Source organism: Tamandua tetradactyla, chromosome 25, assembly GCF_023851605.1.
Source record: "Tamandua tetradactyla isolate mTamTet1 chromosome 25, mTamTet1.pri, whole genome shotgun sequence".
Lineage (NCBI taxonomy): Eukaryota > Metazoa > Chordata > Mammalia > Pilosa > Myrmecophagidae > Tamandua > Tamandua tetradactyla.
Window position 1 is genome coordinate 6,244,664 of NC_135351.1, and position 16,500 is coordinate 6,261,163.

Sequence of the window (16,500 nt, forward strand, 5' to 3'; positions counted from 1 at the left end):
TGACAAAGGGCCTGGGAAATGAAAGTTTCATATGTTTCATGGGGTTTAGAGGATCTCATGTATTAATTAAACAGAATAGCAACTTTAGATTTTAAAGGTCAAGTAAATGCCCAAAGGATAGGTCAAAACAATAGACAAAGGAGATATATTGAGATGAAGAGGGAAGGGGAAAAAAGATGCCAGGATAAGAAGGCCTAAATTACTGATGTAACTGCAACTGTTAGGACTGTATAACAAAACACAATGAAAGAATAACTATAGCAGCAGTAAGTCAATTATACCATTTATTGATGTAATTATGATGGAAAACTAACAAAAGAACAATCTTGAATATAATAGCTTAGTTTGCTAAGTGAAACATTTATTTGTAACATACAAAAGTCCATCAAATATGTCGTTATAGAAGTCTTGGGATTTATATGGAGACATCCCCGTAGTGATTTTCACGAGTTCCACTCTATGTCATATTCAAGCAATTGTTTCGTGTGTGTGTGTGCACTGGATACCTGTATCATGGAATGATGAGCCATATGTTAGCTGGGCTTTCTGGAAGAGGTTTGCTCATTATGGGATACATGAAAGAAAAGGGTTATTTTTGGTTAATAGGTGAGCATTTATCCTTCACTGTAAATGAAGGAGATAAACAGTTCAGCTTCTGAATATAGAATGGTCTGTTCAATACTATATTTTTTCGGTAAAGTTTCTTTTTGGTCCTTGGTGGCTTAATTTCTTCCCTTTGATTTTCTGGAAAAGACAAAGGTACAGGTGAAACTGGTATTGGAGACCTAGGTGACAGACATCTTGTTGAGACCATTTTAACCAGTGATTGCATTGTTTGGGCAGCAGTAGGCTTGCTGGAGAGTTCTTGGCATGGATTTAAAATGGATTTCTTGGGATTTTTGAAGTCCTCATAAGTTGCAATCAATTGTTTTGTGGTGGGTGAACCCTTTAGAGATAGTGGTCTCGTATTCCATTTATATTTTCCAGCATTGCTCCAATTCCATTTTGAAGCATTTTGTTCAATTTTGTAACAACTAGAATTGTTTTTTCTTTTTTCTTGACTTTTATCTACACAAGATGTCTGAAGACTCAAAGAATCAGAAACTTTTGGCTGTCTTAATTTGGATATAGCTTTGGAGGATGAGGGTTGTTCAGTAACTGCTGGAGTAAAGAAGTTAGTTTGTGGTCTTGGCCTCTCTTTTTGTATAGTCTCGTGTTGTATTCTTTCCATTTCCAGTAAACGAGTTATCAGGTGTTCAATACAGCTTTCTGGGGGCTCCACCATCCCTTTCCAACTTTCAGATTTTGAGAGGGCTAATTTGTGCAGATCCAGAGTATTGAAAGGTGGAGGGAGAAAATCAGGATATGGAAATACTTCACTTGATTCCTCTGTAAAAGATTCTTCAAAGTTTTCTATTGTTTCTGGCTTTAAGTTCAGGTCCATCTTTTTAAAATAACTGAGTGAAGTATCATTTGTTTTTTCACCTTCTGATAAATCACTTTCATCTGTTAAATTTTCTTCCACGATGCTATTTTCACATTTCAAATTCCAGTTGGGAGCAGAGAAGTTTTCACCATGGTGGTTTTCTACTGCTGAGCATGAATTAACGTGAGGCTCACTTATGTCTTTAAAGAAGTCTCTGTCAGCACAGGGCCAGCAGAGATCTGGCGGCATCTGTTGCTGCAGTCCAAAGTAAGAACCAACTTGCTTATCAACTGAAACGCTGGATAGTGAGTGGTTCAGAGTGAATGGCTTTATGGGATTATTGGTTACATTAAAGCCAGTTTCCATTGAAGATTTTTTTAAATCCCTTAAAAAAAAAAAAAAGAATGGTTTATTGGTCAATAGACTTCAAAATACTATGGATAAATAACCATTATTAAAAACTGAATAAATGTATAGTTCCCTATGACATATGTGTATTTAACTAGTAACAAATATGTTCATTTCCAAACATGCTCTCATTTTATATATATATACACACACATACATATATATATATAAATTTAAAAATATATAGATTAAATATTAACTAAGCATGCCCTTCTGCAGGCACAGGTGATTAAATCATACCCACAGCTCACTGTGGCTAATAATAGCCACTAAGTTAAGATGGTTAATTACACACAGGTGCCTGTGTCTATACTGTACATAGAACTACAATGGCTGAAAAGGAAGATATCCAACTCAAACTGAAATTAGTGTCTTTATTTATTGACTGAGAATCAAATAAAGGGAAACTCTTAAGGAATGGAGTTGGGTTTCTTTGAAAAGGCTTTCACGTTAGCCACTGTGGGGTTTTTTTTGTTTTTTTTTAATTATTCTAACAAAAAAGAGGAAGCAAAATGATGTCTATCAAAATTATCCCTGGGATAGTCCACAGTAATTATCTGATACAACCTTCTATCTCTGCCACATTACTAGCCTTTCACAGTATTAATAGAGGACACCCTTCGGGCACATTATTCTGTTTAATACCCACAACAACCCCATGAGATAGGCACCTTTTTTTAAATAAGGAACCTGAGGCACAGAGTGGTCAGGCAACTTGTCTAAGTTCGCACATCAAATGAGTGGTAGAGCTGGGATTTGAACCCAGCTGGTAGGTCCCAGGCCCACGACTTACCACTGCACCCCACCGCCTCTGCTTCCTCCTCTGTGTTCACATTGGCATTCAATGCTGTGACACCTCATTTCATATGCCCTCCTACCTTGAAAACACTTGTTCCAAGATGAGCCCTTTCCCTTAAAAACAGCCATTTGTATCCCTACTAGTACTAAATTCCCTTAGGACATTGGTCACTACAGTCCTATGCAGCACTTCTTGGTTTCACCTAATTGTTTTCTCACTTTAATTAGAGAAGTTGTAGGTTTACAGAAAAATCATGCAGAAAATACAGTTTCCCTATAGCACACTATGATTAACACCTTGCATTGGTATGGTACATTTGTTAAGATACATGAAAGAACATTTTTATAACTGTACTATCATTTACAATAGAAGTCACTATGTTGTACAGTCCTGTTTTTTTTTAATTTTTATGCTGCAGCTAATTTCTCCATTTTAACCACTTTCACGTATATAATTCAGTGTTGTTAATTACATTCCCAAGGTTGTGCTACCATGACCACCATCCATTACCAAAACTTTATGATCAACTCACACAGAAACTCTGGACAATTTAATCACTAACTCCTCATTCCCTAACCCCATCCTGACCACCTTGAATTTTAACTAAGGTGAACTTTACCCTGGGCCTCTCTGACTAGGAAACGGCTACTCTCAAAAAGCACCCTATTCCAAGGATCCACTGACTGATGAGTGGATGGCGAACTGTGGAGTATACATATGATGGAATATTGAGCAGCTGCAGGAAGGAATGAAGTTGTGATACATGCAAGGTGAATGAACCTTGAAGCTATGTTGAGTGAAATGTGCTGAAACAAAAGGAGAGATGGTATATGGTGTCACTAATATGAACTAACTATAATGAGTAAACTCTGAGAATTGAATTTGAGAGCATCAGTTTTCAGGAGATAGAGGGCAAAGATTGGGTAACTGATGCTTAAGGAGTACAGAATGTTTGATAAGGTTAAAGGTTCAGAAATGGATAGCACAATACTCTGTGATGGTAACATAATATTTTAAGTGTAATTAACAAAGCTGAGTGTGAGCTAGGTTGAAAGAGGAAGATTAGGGTCACACACATCACCAGAAGGAAAACTAGAGGATAAAAACTGGGACTGTGTAACTTAGCAAAACCTAGAGTGGACAATGGCAGTGGTTAATTGTACAAATATAAGAAAGGTTTAAGATGAACTAAAACAAATGTATGTTAGTATTGCAAAGTGTTAATAATGGGGTGGTATATGGCAAAAGTGCAATTAACACAAACTAAGGTCTAAAGTTAACAGTAACGCTGTAATATTTTCATTAATTGTAACAAAGGCACTATGCCAAAGCTAAATGTCAATAATAGGGGGATATAAGGAAAGGATACGGGATTTTTTCTCTCTTCTGAAAAAATGGGAATGTTCTTATAAAGACTGTGGGAGAATACATAATTATGTGATCATACCACTGACTGTACACTTAGGATGGATTGTATAGTATGTGAATAAATCTGTTTTAAAAAAAGGGATTTTAGGGGATTTAATAATAAATAGTTTCAATGGGACCAAGCAGGTGAAGGCCAGATTGTAAAGTTTCAAACAGGGGGCCACGGTGGCTCAGCAGGCAAGAATGTTTGCCTGCCATGCCCGAGGACCCGGGTTCGTTTCCCGGTGCCTGCCCGTGTTAAAAAAAAAAAAAAATGGTTTCAAACAGGGAATTCAGAAAATGAAGTTATGCCTCAATCATTTCCTTAGGAAATGAGCCATACTACTGATGAAGACTTGCCTTTTACGCGAGGCAGGGCATTTTAGTCAGAGAAGAGACAGCAGATTCCTTTTACAGAATAGACCCCAGTGGTTTAACTAGATGTGGTACATTTGTTAAGAACTAAATGGTTCTTCGAACAATTCCAGTCCATCTGCTTGATGTACCTCTGTCCCTTCTCACTCAGACTGGGCTCTGCTGTGGTGCACAATAAACAACGCCCAAAAGGTTTTAGGTCCAATTTGGGTAAGAATTGTTTTTTGTTTTGTTTTGAAAGGACCTAGTTGATAGCAAGTTCAGTTTTTTTCAGGATACTGTTTTTTTTTTTATTTGTTTGCTTTTAATCTGTAAAATAATGCAATATATTGAAGGAAAAAAAGACACCCTATTGTCAAAACTGGAATAAAAAAAGAGAGGAATAGAACTGTATTGTTTAATGGAAATCTATTCCATTAAACAATACCCTATATGCAACTGACATATAGCAGATGTTCAATAAATGTTCATTATTTTCCATATAATAATAAGCTGCATTTTAGGGACACATCCTAGGTGATTCTAATGCACACTAAAGTTTAAGAACCGAAAAAGAATCGAAACCTGAGTAAGGTGTGAGTAGTGATGCTGTGTAGTGGTATGAGCATGGACTCTGGGCCAAGCTACTTTTTGAATCCTCGGTCTGCCATTCATTAATTGGGTGACTTTGGTCAAGTTAGTTAACCTGTAACTGTACCTCTGTGTCCTATCTGTAAAACGGGATGATGATGACAGCACCTGCCTCACAGAATTGTTGTGAAGGTTAAACGAGTCAACATATATAAGGCATTAAAATAGTTGCTGGTACATGAGATACTGCTTTTTTATTATGGTTCCTTTTCTCTTCCAGTGAAAACTCCAGACTCTTTCCATCTAAACCCTCACTGTAAGGGCCCAGTAAACTGATCACCACTCCTCTATTTGATTATATCTGTGGTATCAGTGGGCTACTTTCTGTTTTAGGGTGAATTTCCATTGTTCCCACTATTCCCATATAGTTCTTTTCTTTTCTGGTTGTTTTTTTGTTCTTGTTTTTGTTTTTGTTTTGTCCTTTTGTTTTAAGTCATAAACTGATCTGTATTTAAATTTATTTCACTAATTGAGGGTTTTACGAAAAGAAATATTCTCTTACCTGTTTTCCATGGTGCTTTCTTCATTAAGAGGATAACTCCACAACGGAAATATCCCTGGTTTACTATTCTAATAATATAAAATAAAGCCATAGATAATAATTTAGTAACTGCTTGCATTTTTTTAAAAGAATACTTTAACAGTATTATAAATAAAATCCTACCTGTGTTCTTTTTTGAGCATGATCTGACAAATTAAGTTCAAGCATCAGTTGCTCTACTGGAATTTCCAAATGGTTCTATAAAGCAGCAGAAGACTTTTAAACACAATATATCTCCGTTCCTCACTCTTGTTCTAAGAATGCATAATTCTTGCTCTAACCAAGGAATGCATAGTACTAACCAAGGAATATATAGGAAATATGAATATAAGACAGCGTTATGATAGTCAATTTTTAAACATACAAAAATCATTTCTATTTTGCTGATTTAAGTTGTAATTATGAGCAACAACAGTGTTAACTGAGACAAATATTCAGATTGTCTTTGTTTTACTGATAAATATTTTGTTTTGCTTAAAAGAGGTAAATGAAAAAATGAATTTTCTCACTACTTTATAACAAGATATTGACTATTTCAACTGCTTCAGGACATCTTAAGGGATGAGCCTTTTTGGCAATGGCTAGAAAACACTTATATTCACTACAATGTTAATTTCCATTTGTACTACTATAATACTGGAAAGCAATACAATAAGTAGTAAGATATTAAGTTAATGGCCATTTTTCCCCCTTGTAAAATAGTAAGGGCTTTAATGTGTTTGAAGAACTCTAAAGAGATGAAATTTAAATTTTAACCTTGAGAAATAGAATTTTTTTTAAAAATAACATTTTCAAAACTGTTTTGTGAATTATTTAAAACCAAACATTTATCCTTACCTTGTTAATTTTGCCTGGAAGAATGTGCATGAGAAAAAAGTGACAATTAATAGTTACATAAGATTAGTTTTATCCAAAACAACCCCCTTTAATATGAGCAATTATTCCGGTATAAATATACACATCTAGGATTCCTTACCACCTGCTGCACCATCCCTTCCAGGTAGGAGGTTTTTATTTTCAGAAGCAGGTACTTCCGAATCCAAATTCCAGTGAGATAAGTTCTAAAACAATATTTATTTTAGAATAAACTTAAATCAAGAAAATTAAAAAAAAAAAAAGCTAAAGTACATCATTTGGGGGAAAGTATAACAAAAGGCACAAAGCTCCAGCTCCACCCTCCCTCTCCTGTAAGGATACTAGCAGCCCCTTCTGGCAGGATACAACCTTCTGTTATCAGACTATTATCAGCTTGATGACACCTATTAGGAAAGGCAAAGGCTTTTTGCAATATTTATAGTTTCATTCTATTTGTTAAAAAATAATGGCACATAGGTTTTTTAAAACTGATGATAAAATAAAAACATTCTGTTCAGTGGCAAATTCAAGTACCAGATCCAAAAGCCCATAAAATCTTTCCACCAACCAAAAAAATCGTCCATCAGATTCAACACTTAACTGTCCATTAATTGTTTTGAGACCCCAGAAATTGAGAGGCTATCAGGGAATATTCAAAAGGAAGCCATAAAAAAAGATTAAAAAAGAAAAAGTACTAATATGTTCTGAGTCTTTATGTTCCAGACATTGTGCAGAGTGGCATGGAAAAAAAAAATAGCGTGGGTTCTGTGTAGTTGAGGATTTTGAAATGATCCTGGCAAAGGGAACATGGAGAGGTGATTAGTTTATTTTTAAAAAGGCCTTTTTTTGGGGGATAAATTCAGCTCTCTGAAATGAGAAAGCTATCTGTAAATTAAGCTCTAAAGCAGTATACAGATGAAATATAAGGTTTACTTAGGTGTCATCCTCACACTAAGAAGAGAGAAATTAACTTAAATACAGGATGAAAAAATTTGATTTATCCACAAGGAAGGAGAGTTGAACATTGGAAGAAAATAGCAAGGAAGGATATAGATTATCTTTCTCCAGAGATTTTTATTTAGTTTTATTATTTCTGTGTGTGTGTGTTGGGGGGGGGGTACATGGTCCGGGAAACAAATCTCTGGATATTTTTAAAAAGTAAAACGAATTCTCTGTTCTCTGGGATAATGTGTATGAGGTCTAATCTGTACCTGAGAATCACCTGGGGAGTGTTTTAAAAACTACTGGTTAAAAATAAATTACTAGAGATTCTGATGACTGTTAGAAGGAGGAGGTGAGCCCAGGCATCTGTATTTTATACCCACCCCCACGCCCATCCAACAGATTCTCAAGCTCCTTTCAGCTGTGTAATCCTGGCACATGAATGCAGAAATAACACATGAGGGAGAATACTCCCCCATTAAAATGGTAAAGGAAAACTGATGAAAACAGTGCTATTGAGGTCATACAATAAAACTGACATAACCAAACTTGACAACTTATGGGAAGGGCTGGTCAACAGAAAAGAATGTGAGCTAGGATGTAAGGGTTGGGATTTGGTTTTACCTTTTGATATCCCGACTGCCTTAACACTGTTTTTCACAAAGTATGTGTGAGAAAATTAAAAAATGAGCCCTGCCTGACTGATTAAAGCAGCTTCTTTCACAAAACCCAGCTGCAGTTAGAAATGTTTTCAGTTTTGGAAGAAAGCTGGGTTAACTTTTCCTTCGGACAAAAAAAGATTTTCCATCTGATACATCCAAATGTACCAAAAGGACAACAAAATACACACTGCTCACAAAGAGAAAGCAGCAAGGGATCTTAGCAGTAAGATTCAGTGGGAGTGAGGTCTTAGCAATGGGAGCTAACTTGACAAAACGTCCAAGTTCAAGAGCATCGACCGTACCTCGTGAAAGATGTTTGACACAGGTAAGGTGGTGCCACAGTTCCCAGCATTTCTTCTTCCCATTTTGTAGCTGCTCTTCTGTTTCCTTAAAGTCCTGTATATGTGGGACAGGCACATTGAGACGGGTAACGTACAAATTTATATAATAAGTAAAGCATGAGTTTTGGCTCCCTATCTTAGAGAAGGAAAATCCTAGAAAGCAGGAGAGAGGGAATGGTGTGTGTATGTGTGCGTAACAATATAAAATCAATCAGAAAAAAAAAAAGAGCCAGACAAAGGACACAGACAACGACACACTGGAAAGGCAAACTAACAAGAGATTCGAAAGAATCAGAAAATTAGGGTCAGAGGTAAAACAAGATACTGTCAGATAGGGAGATGAAATATAAATTGGAAAAAAATATGGTGAATTATCTAGAATTTATGAAATGGGACCATGAGTTCTGCTTTTAATCCTTTAAAACGGGTGCTTCATTTGAAAGTAGGGTTAAACAGGGCAAGCACTCTGTGTGGTGATTTCAGAAATAGTAAAAGGCCCACCAGACCAAGCAATAGATCCAACACCAACCCGTGCTGGCGTCTCAAACGTCCACCACCACTAAAAATACTACGGATAACCAAAAAGGAATCACCAGGTTAAGGTATGACTTTTGGGAAAGAATCACAAATTAAAGTCTCCAGAGGTAAGCCCATCGTTTACAATTTATTGTCTTCTAGAGGGAAAGGTGTACCCTGGACAAGTAGAACATTTAGTTCAGGTAAGTTTTGAATTGACAAGTATTGGTCGACCTGCTTGTAACCCCTGGAAAGGAAGAACGAAGTTGGGAGAAGGTTGTTGAGCAGGTGGAGCTGCTCTGGCACACCCAGGTGTGTGCCATGGAGGAGGGGGCCGCACCTGGAGGAGGGCCAGGAGACAAGGAAGCCTGGTGACTGAAGGCCTCCGGAAAGGAGTTTCAGGGGCAGGACTACAGGAGGGGGGGCTGGAAGGGAGGTGCAGGTGGGAGGCCCACGGCCCCCGGGTGAACGGCGCCCCTTCCCCTCTGGGGCGGTGGCAGTTCCCGGTGGGGCAGCAGTGCACAGAGCAGCCTGACGGCTCCGGGAGCGGGGCCTCCTACCCCGCGGCGCCGCAGGCCCAAGTGTCCTCCTCGGCGTCCTCCTCTCCGAGGGCGCTGCCACCCCGAAGTCCGGGCGCCTCCGCGTACCGGGCCGGCGGCTTGAGGGGCGCCCCCTCGGACTCGGCCTTCCTGGAGCGGGAGAAGAAGGAGGGCAGCGCGACCGCCGCGGCAGTGCAGGGGCTGCTGGTGTCAGGGGCAGGGGCCGAGATGGGGGACCGGGCCGGGCCTACGGACGTCAACCTGGGCTGCGGCTGCGGCTGCGGCTCCGACTTCGCGGGCGTCCCTCGCGGCCGGGTCTCCCGGCAACTACAATCGGTCAGGGGCGCCCACGGCAGCTCCGCGTTCCCGCGGGACCCCAGGTATTCCCGGGCCGCGGGCCCGTCGCCGGCCGCCCAGGCCCGCAGCCACTCGGCGCTCGGCAGACGCAACCCGGAGACAGGGCCTGGCCTCGGAAGCTGTATCTGCGCCCGGCCGGGCTGTGGCCGGGAGGGCCTGGCCCCCTCGGCCATCGCCGTGGACGCAACGCGAGGGGCTGGGGCCGCGAACGCTCCCGCGGGCGAGCTCACGGCCACAGGGCTCTGCGCCCGCGGCCTAGAGGGCCTCGTGCGCATCCTGGAGGCCGCCTACCCCGGCCTGCGCAGAGCCAAGCCGGGAGTTCTCCGTGCTCCTCGGGTAATGGGAGATACATGTGTGGCTCTATGGAAAGGTTATAGAAATTTCATATATTAGATAATACTGGGAGATAAAGATATCCCTGCAGAGAGCAAGTCCCAGATCAGACACTGGTCTTACAAATGGAAGAACAAAAATTGATTTTTTGGGCCAGGGTAGCTCAGTAGCAGAGTTCTCGCCTGCCATCCTGGAGACCCGGTTCGGTTCCCGGTGCCTGCCCATGTTAAAAAAGTTGGGTTTTTTTCCCCCTGTCTAGACTACATTTACATCATGGGAGACCAGTTTTGGGTCCTGAAAGCATATGGCTTAGTACAGCTTCATGAAATAAGCCTGAAGGGGAAAAATATAAAATATATTTTGTTCAATATTATATTATATATTTCCTAACCCACAACAGTTTGATACAGACAAAAATTAAAATGAAAACCAGTGATATATTAAGTGAATAATAAAAGTTATATAATAAATATAATAATTTATTATATAATATATATTAAAAGTTATATAATAATAAGTCTTTTATATTGACATCTGAATAAGAGATTTTTGTGATCCTTTGCTGGTGATACTGTTGGATTCTGTTCAGCTACACACAGATCTAGAGGCAAACTGCAGCATGTTTCCTTAAGCATCTGAATGCATGGCTTCCTGACATCTGGGTGCAGGGGAGCCCACACCCCTTTGAGAATCTGCCCAGAAAAATGCATACATGTATAGAATGTTGAATACATTTTGCAAGCACTTCTCAGAACTTAGATTCCCCGACCTCACCAAAGCCCATAAATGAATGTCTCCTTACCCGGCATTTCCATTTTCTCAACTTCAAAGAAGTCCTTCCCACCCTATTTCATAGCCCCTATTTTTATCTATTTATTTCTTTGTATTAATCACAATCTTGTTTATCTGTTTACTTGTTTGCTTTGCTTTGTCTTGTCTCTCTCCCCAGAAAACTAAAACTTTGTGAGGGCAGAGGGCCTTTGCTGTCTAATTCAATACTATATTTGTATCACCTAAAACTTTACTGGGTACACAGTAGGCTCACAGTAAAAACAGGTGACTGAGTAAAGTTGGAGAAGATCCTCATTAAATACTCCAGCTTGGTGGAGAGCTCCCTTGGTTCTCTCCTCCTTCAGGTCCTTTTCCATACTGCTGCTCTAAAACACAGACCTATTCAAACAACCTCCAAATGCCTAAATAAAGTCCAGTTTCTGTAGCCAGGTTTTTAAGTGCCTTCTCATCACCTTTCAGGTCACATCTCCTGTCCCATGCCTACTACATGGCAGACATCAGCCATTTGCAATTTTCTAAATACTCTCTCTTCCAGACCTCATATCATTTTTTACTTTTCTTAACAATAACTCCTACCCTCCCCTCTTTTATCTGCCCAGTTAAATCCTACTCAAGTAGCGGTTGCTCACAGGAAGAATAAATTGTTGCTTCCTCAAAGATCCCTATTGTTGGTTTTATTATAATGATTTGCTGAAGGCCCTTACTCACTGTTACAGTTATTCATTTACAATATCTCACTCTTCTTCCTTCCTCCCCTAACCCCCCACCTCCCACCCCCCACCTTTTATTGGAGAGATACTGTCTTTGTAATGTTGGACTAGGGCTTAACTCCACGTTCTGCCAGTAATCTTTTTTTAAATATTTTATTTACCAGCATTCCATATCCATCAACCATACACTCTTCCTTCCTCACTTGTTATCTTTTTTTCTTTTTTTTTTGAATGCAGTATGGCAGGGTCACAATTCATTCTTCCTCCACATGAGTATCCCGTTATTGGAGCACCATTTGTTGAATTTTTGTTTGTTTTGTTTCTCATTTGTTGGGGAAGTACATGGGCCAGGAATCGAACCCAGGTCTCCTGCATGGCAGGCGAGAATTCTACCACTGAACTACCCTTGTATTCCCTCCCACTTGTTGTCTTTTGAATACCTTGAAGCTGAGACTGGATCTTTATCTAGCAGAGATTCTGGCACATAGTAGGCACTCAAAAAATGTTTAAATAACTGCAATGATAATTTTTGTTAGACTGTGTGGTGTGGTTACTATATGTCAGGCATAGTGCTGTGTATTTTGTATGGTTAATACTCCTAATCCCAACAAAGTTGCTGCTACTAATTATTCCTGTTTTATAAATAAGTAACCTGAGCCTTAGCAATATTAGGAAACTTTTCCCAACTTAACATCACTTTAAAAAAATTGTAAATTCAGTTATATATTATTGTCCATGCATTCCCAGCCAATACTTTCTGCAACTACATCTGGTTGGGAAATGCTTTTTTCTGTCCTCTAGATACAAGACAGGATTATATGTGAATACATGTGTGTGTGTGTTGATCATATTTGCTCTATTTCTGTGTTCTGCTTTCCCTTTTGTTTCGGAACCTAAACTGATCCCCCTTCCCTTAGAATCACTCTGAGATCTGTTATTCATAAATGTATTAAAGAAGCACTTTTTTTTCCTAGACAGAACGTATTCTTAAAAAGTTTCCTATCATCCCCACTTAACTTTCCTTCCTTTCTCTGGAGACCTACAAATGCTTTGACATCAGCATCAAAATCATGACTGTCTGCCCCCACCCCTCAGCCCAATCACTTACTGAATTGATAATGTTTTTAGTATCACAGGTCTGAAACTAGAGTGGCAGAGCTCCCAGTCTAAGTGGTGGTGAGACAAGGCAAAGAGATAGAACTAAAAATGAAACATCATGGTGGTATGAAGTTTATGGAAAACAACTATGGGAACGGCCCCCTCTCCAGCCCTGAGATCTGGTTTGGCTCTAGTCCAATCTTGGACGTGACGATACATTAGGATTAGTTGGACAGTGTGCTGTTTCCATAGCAGCTCGGGTTCAGGTTGCACATCAGTCCCCAGCCCCACATAATGTACCTGACTTCTCAGCTATTCAAAGGCCACTCCTAGGATTTAGAGGTTTTAATGGGAAACTAGACTTTGCCTTATTTTAAGCCTGTACCTCATCAGCTAATACAGAATGAAACCATTTTTTCATGAATGATGTAAAGAAAGGCAATGCTTTCCCACATAGATGTCATCTGTCTCATGGCATTTATCAAGTTCTTAAGTTAATTACAACAGGATAGGCCAATAGTTTGGGAAAGCCTTGCCACCAGTCACTTGGTAGGTCCAGAAAACATGTCTTGCTGCCCACCTCAGTTTCTCCAACTATGACAAAGGTGATAGGCTATTAGTCACCAAATAACTGCTTTGGAAAGCACTTTGATACAAATTCCTGCTCGTTGTCCAGAGTTGTGCAAAGCAATGTCAGTAGTGACATTTCTTAGTTTCTAATTATTCTGGAAGAAAAAGGCTTCTATTTCAGCCTATTCCTTTCCTACATTGCCAAAGTCATGAATCATCATATAACAGGATCTTATTCAGTGTAATTATGTAAACATTTTCAAAACGGCAGGGCAATATTTTCCAATTCATGGTATGCTTTTTATGTTCTCAGATAACATGCTAAGTCGGTGGAAAACATTTCAACCATGGGCAGTTTGTGTTTAGTGTGTGGTTTAGCTAATTAGTCTTTTTTTTTTCCTTTTCCAGCCTGTGCTTTGTCTTTCAGTAATGGCCAATTATATTTACCCTGATTTAGCGCTCCATTTCTGTAAGCATTCATCTTAAATATCTTAGCTTTCTTATGTCAGGATAATTCCTTTTTTAAAGAATATGTATGAAAATATTTCTAGCTTGAGGTTTTGTTCTAAAAATTAACCTTTAACCCTTTGCTCCCAGAGCAGTGTCTTATTTGGGAGGCCACCGTTTTGTTTCAAAATGGTAAGAAATCTTGTTTAAAATTTATTCCTAGAATGAATGTGATAGTGATGCATATGAACATATTTCCAAAAGGAAGGAAATAAGATAAGCACATAGATAGTACTTGATATGCTGAAGCTAGTACTTTGTAATACATATTATTTGAATTTTTCTGTGAGACTCATTCCTGCCCTTTGAATTGCTTTCTAAGTCCTCCTATCCTTCAGACACCTATACTCTGTAGCAGCATTCTCCTAGCCTTACATCACTAATTCACTTTAAATTTTGGTTTAAGTTTCAGTTTAGGACTTACTTTCTGGTGCCAGGAAAGCTTGGATCCTCTTTCTGGCAATCAGGACCATGCCACCTTGTTTGCTTTGAACGGAACACTCTCTTTAGAACGCTCTCTTTAAGAAACCTGGAGATGATTTTCTCTCTTTGAACATTACTGAAGACTTTGGCTTCGGGGAGCCAGCTGATCTTGTCACATCCACCATGACAGGGGGGAAGAGGAAGGCTTTCAGGAGACACAACAGCCCTCTTTGGAATAGAAAAAAAGGGATTGCCATTTGCCTTAAAGTCATGAATAAAAGATCAGCCAAACTAGAAAAACAAGGGAGAGTCCCGCAGCTCCTCTGCTGTGGGATCAATTTAGTTAATAACACACTGCAAGAACCTCAGTGGCACCACTGGCCCTACATAGCAACTCAGCATCACCATAGAGAAAGGGAGCATTCTTTTTCCTATTTTTGTGGGAGAAAATAATTTATTACAAATGCAGTTTTGAAAAGATAAAAATTCATTGGCCACTGAAGAATGAGTTTGGAAATAAGCACAACACAAAACAGAGTTCTGAATGGAAGCATTTGTTTCATCCAAGAGCATCAGCATCCTGGGCTGAGACCTGGGCAGGCTCAGATCAAGTTCACATAGCTTGTTAGCAGTGAAGCTTTCAGCAGGCTTCATTTACCACTGCTAACTACCAGCCTAAACTGTATTTTCCCTACCACACCATAATTAAAGGAAATTCAATTAATTTGATTCATAGGAGAAGACCTACTAAAAAAAATTTACCCATCAGATGGTTTCCCTAAAAATAAAATTGTGTAATTGTGCACTTCTAATTTCAGCCAAGGTCAGTAAGCTTCAGATGGCTATGAGTAGTCCATCAGTTGCTGTTTAGAGCAATGAGACATTTGAATCAATTTGCATGTAGTATAAATCAAATTTTAATAAGTCACTTTTTGGCATATTGAATGGCTTTTCCAACCTATTTTGTTTTTTCCTATTTATGTAAATGAAGATTTAGAGTAATACACTCAACTTTCCTTGGAAGAAAGAAGCTAAGGGATATGAATTCTGGCTATCAGACTTTTCTACCCTCCTCACCCCCACCAGTTCCCTTCTGTCTCCAAAGACTCTGTAAAATTAAGAGTCACATTAGGTTCAAGCAATTCTGGCTAGTTCTATAACATATTTTGAATGTGTTTCCATTTTATTTGTACATTTGATTTCTTTTAAAGTTTTCCTTTTAATTTGACAGTGGAGAATAAGGAAGTATAGTTTTATAGCTCTTGCTGTGGACACTAGTGCATCACATGGCATAACTATCAAGTTTATGTAGCCCTGGCCAAGGGTTCTTAGGTTTATAGGATTCAACCTGTGTCAGTAGGATTCACAATTCCCCCTTGTGTCTATCATTACAACCACTGGTCTTGTTCTGTTAATTTGCCTTTCTCCTCTTGGCTCTCTCCTCATCCTACCTCCAGCTTCTCTCTTTTCATTTCTGAGATTTTTTTGGCAGGATGGAAAACACTACCAGCTTTTGCCAGAACATGCTTGGCTCATGCGACTTTTCCTACTTCTCATCACTTTAGAATGTGGTTATCCAGCCAGTTCACCTACAGTAGAGTCACTATGGTGAGCCTAGGTCAGCTAATGCAGCATACGTAAATAAAGGAATAGCTATAACCTTAGTGGGTGCATTTTGTCCCAAATTTGAGGGTAGTTCTTTTACCTTCTATCTTGCCTAGAGCTGTCAAGTTTGGTGATTTAAGACTGTTTAGTACTTCTGCTGTCCTCTGCTCTTTTTTTTTTTACAGTGAAGTAACACTTCTACCACTAAAGCTACAGTTGATCATTTCTGTTTATTTACTTTACTTTTCTCCAGTGATTCTTTGTAAGACAATAAGAAGCTTGACTTCTTACCTGTGTTAATCTGGACATCTCAGTTTTGGACGATGAAGCTTTTTCCTTAACTCTGCTTGAGGTCTGTGCTGATATAACCACTCTCTCTGGGCCAAGAAGGCCTACAGAGTCTTAATTAGGTAGGTACAAGGTGCAAGGCCTCTACTAAGAGCCAGATAGGAAAATAGCATGGGATGTGTGCCTGCCCACTTTCCCCTCTTCCCTTTGGGAAAGCTCACTCTATTTTCTCAGAAATTGTCCACGTCCAGGTAGGGATCTAAAGTTTCTGCCTAAATTCTCATGTGAAGTTTGGCAGGATGTTTTCAATGGACTGGCTTTCTTTGGTTTGAAGGTGTAGGATGGACACTCAGGGTTCCAGGCTATCTGGGTCATT

General features: G+C 39.3%; 1 protein-coding gene across 2 annotated transcripts; it reads right to left on the bottom strand.

Annotated features, from left to right (window-relative positions):
* Positions 1 to 266: 266 nt before the first annotated feature.
* On the bottom strand, positions 267 to 16,497 carry FAM217A (family with sequence similarity 217 member A). Of its 2 annotated transcripts, none has more exons than XM_077143485.1 (9): positions 16,128 to 16,497; positions 14,233 to 14,459; positions 9,550 to 9,591; positions 8,348 to 8,441; positions 6,563 to 6,647; positions 6,424 to 6,437; positions 5,710 to 5,784; positions 5,548 to 5,615; positions 267 to 1,811 (listed from the first exon to the last, which is right to left on the bottom strand). In XM_077143485.1, exons 1-9 carry the CDS (start codon positions 16,143 to 16,145, stop codon positions 590 to 592), a joined length of 1,845 nt encoding a protein of 614 aa, XP_076999600.1. In that variant the 5' UTR covers positions 16,146 to 16,497; the 3' UTR covers positions 267 to 589. The 2 variants fall into 2 exon arrangements, with proteins under 2 accessions (XP_076999600.1, XP_076999599.1); XM_077143484.1 differs by having other exon boundaries at positions 9,463 to 9,591.
* Between the last annotated feature and the right edge of the window lie 3 nt (positions 16,498 to 16,500).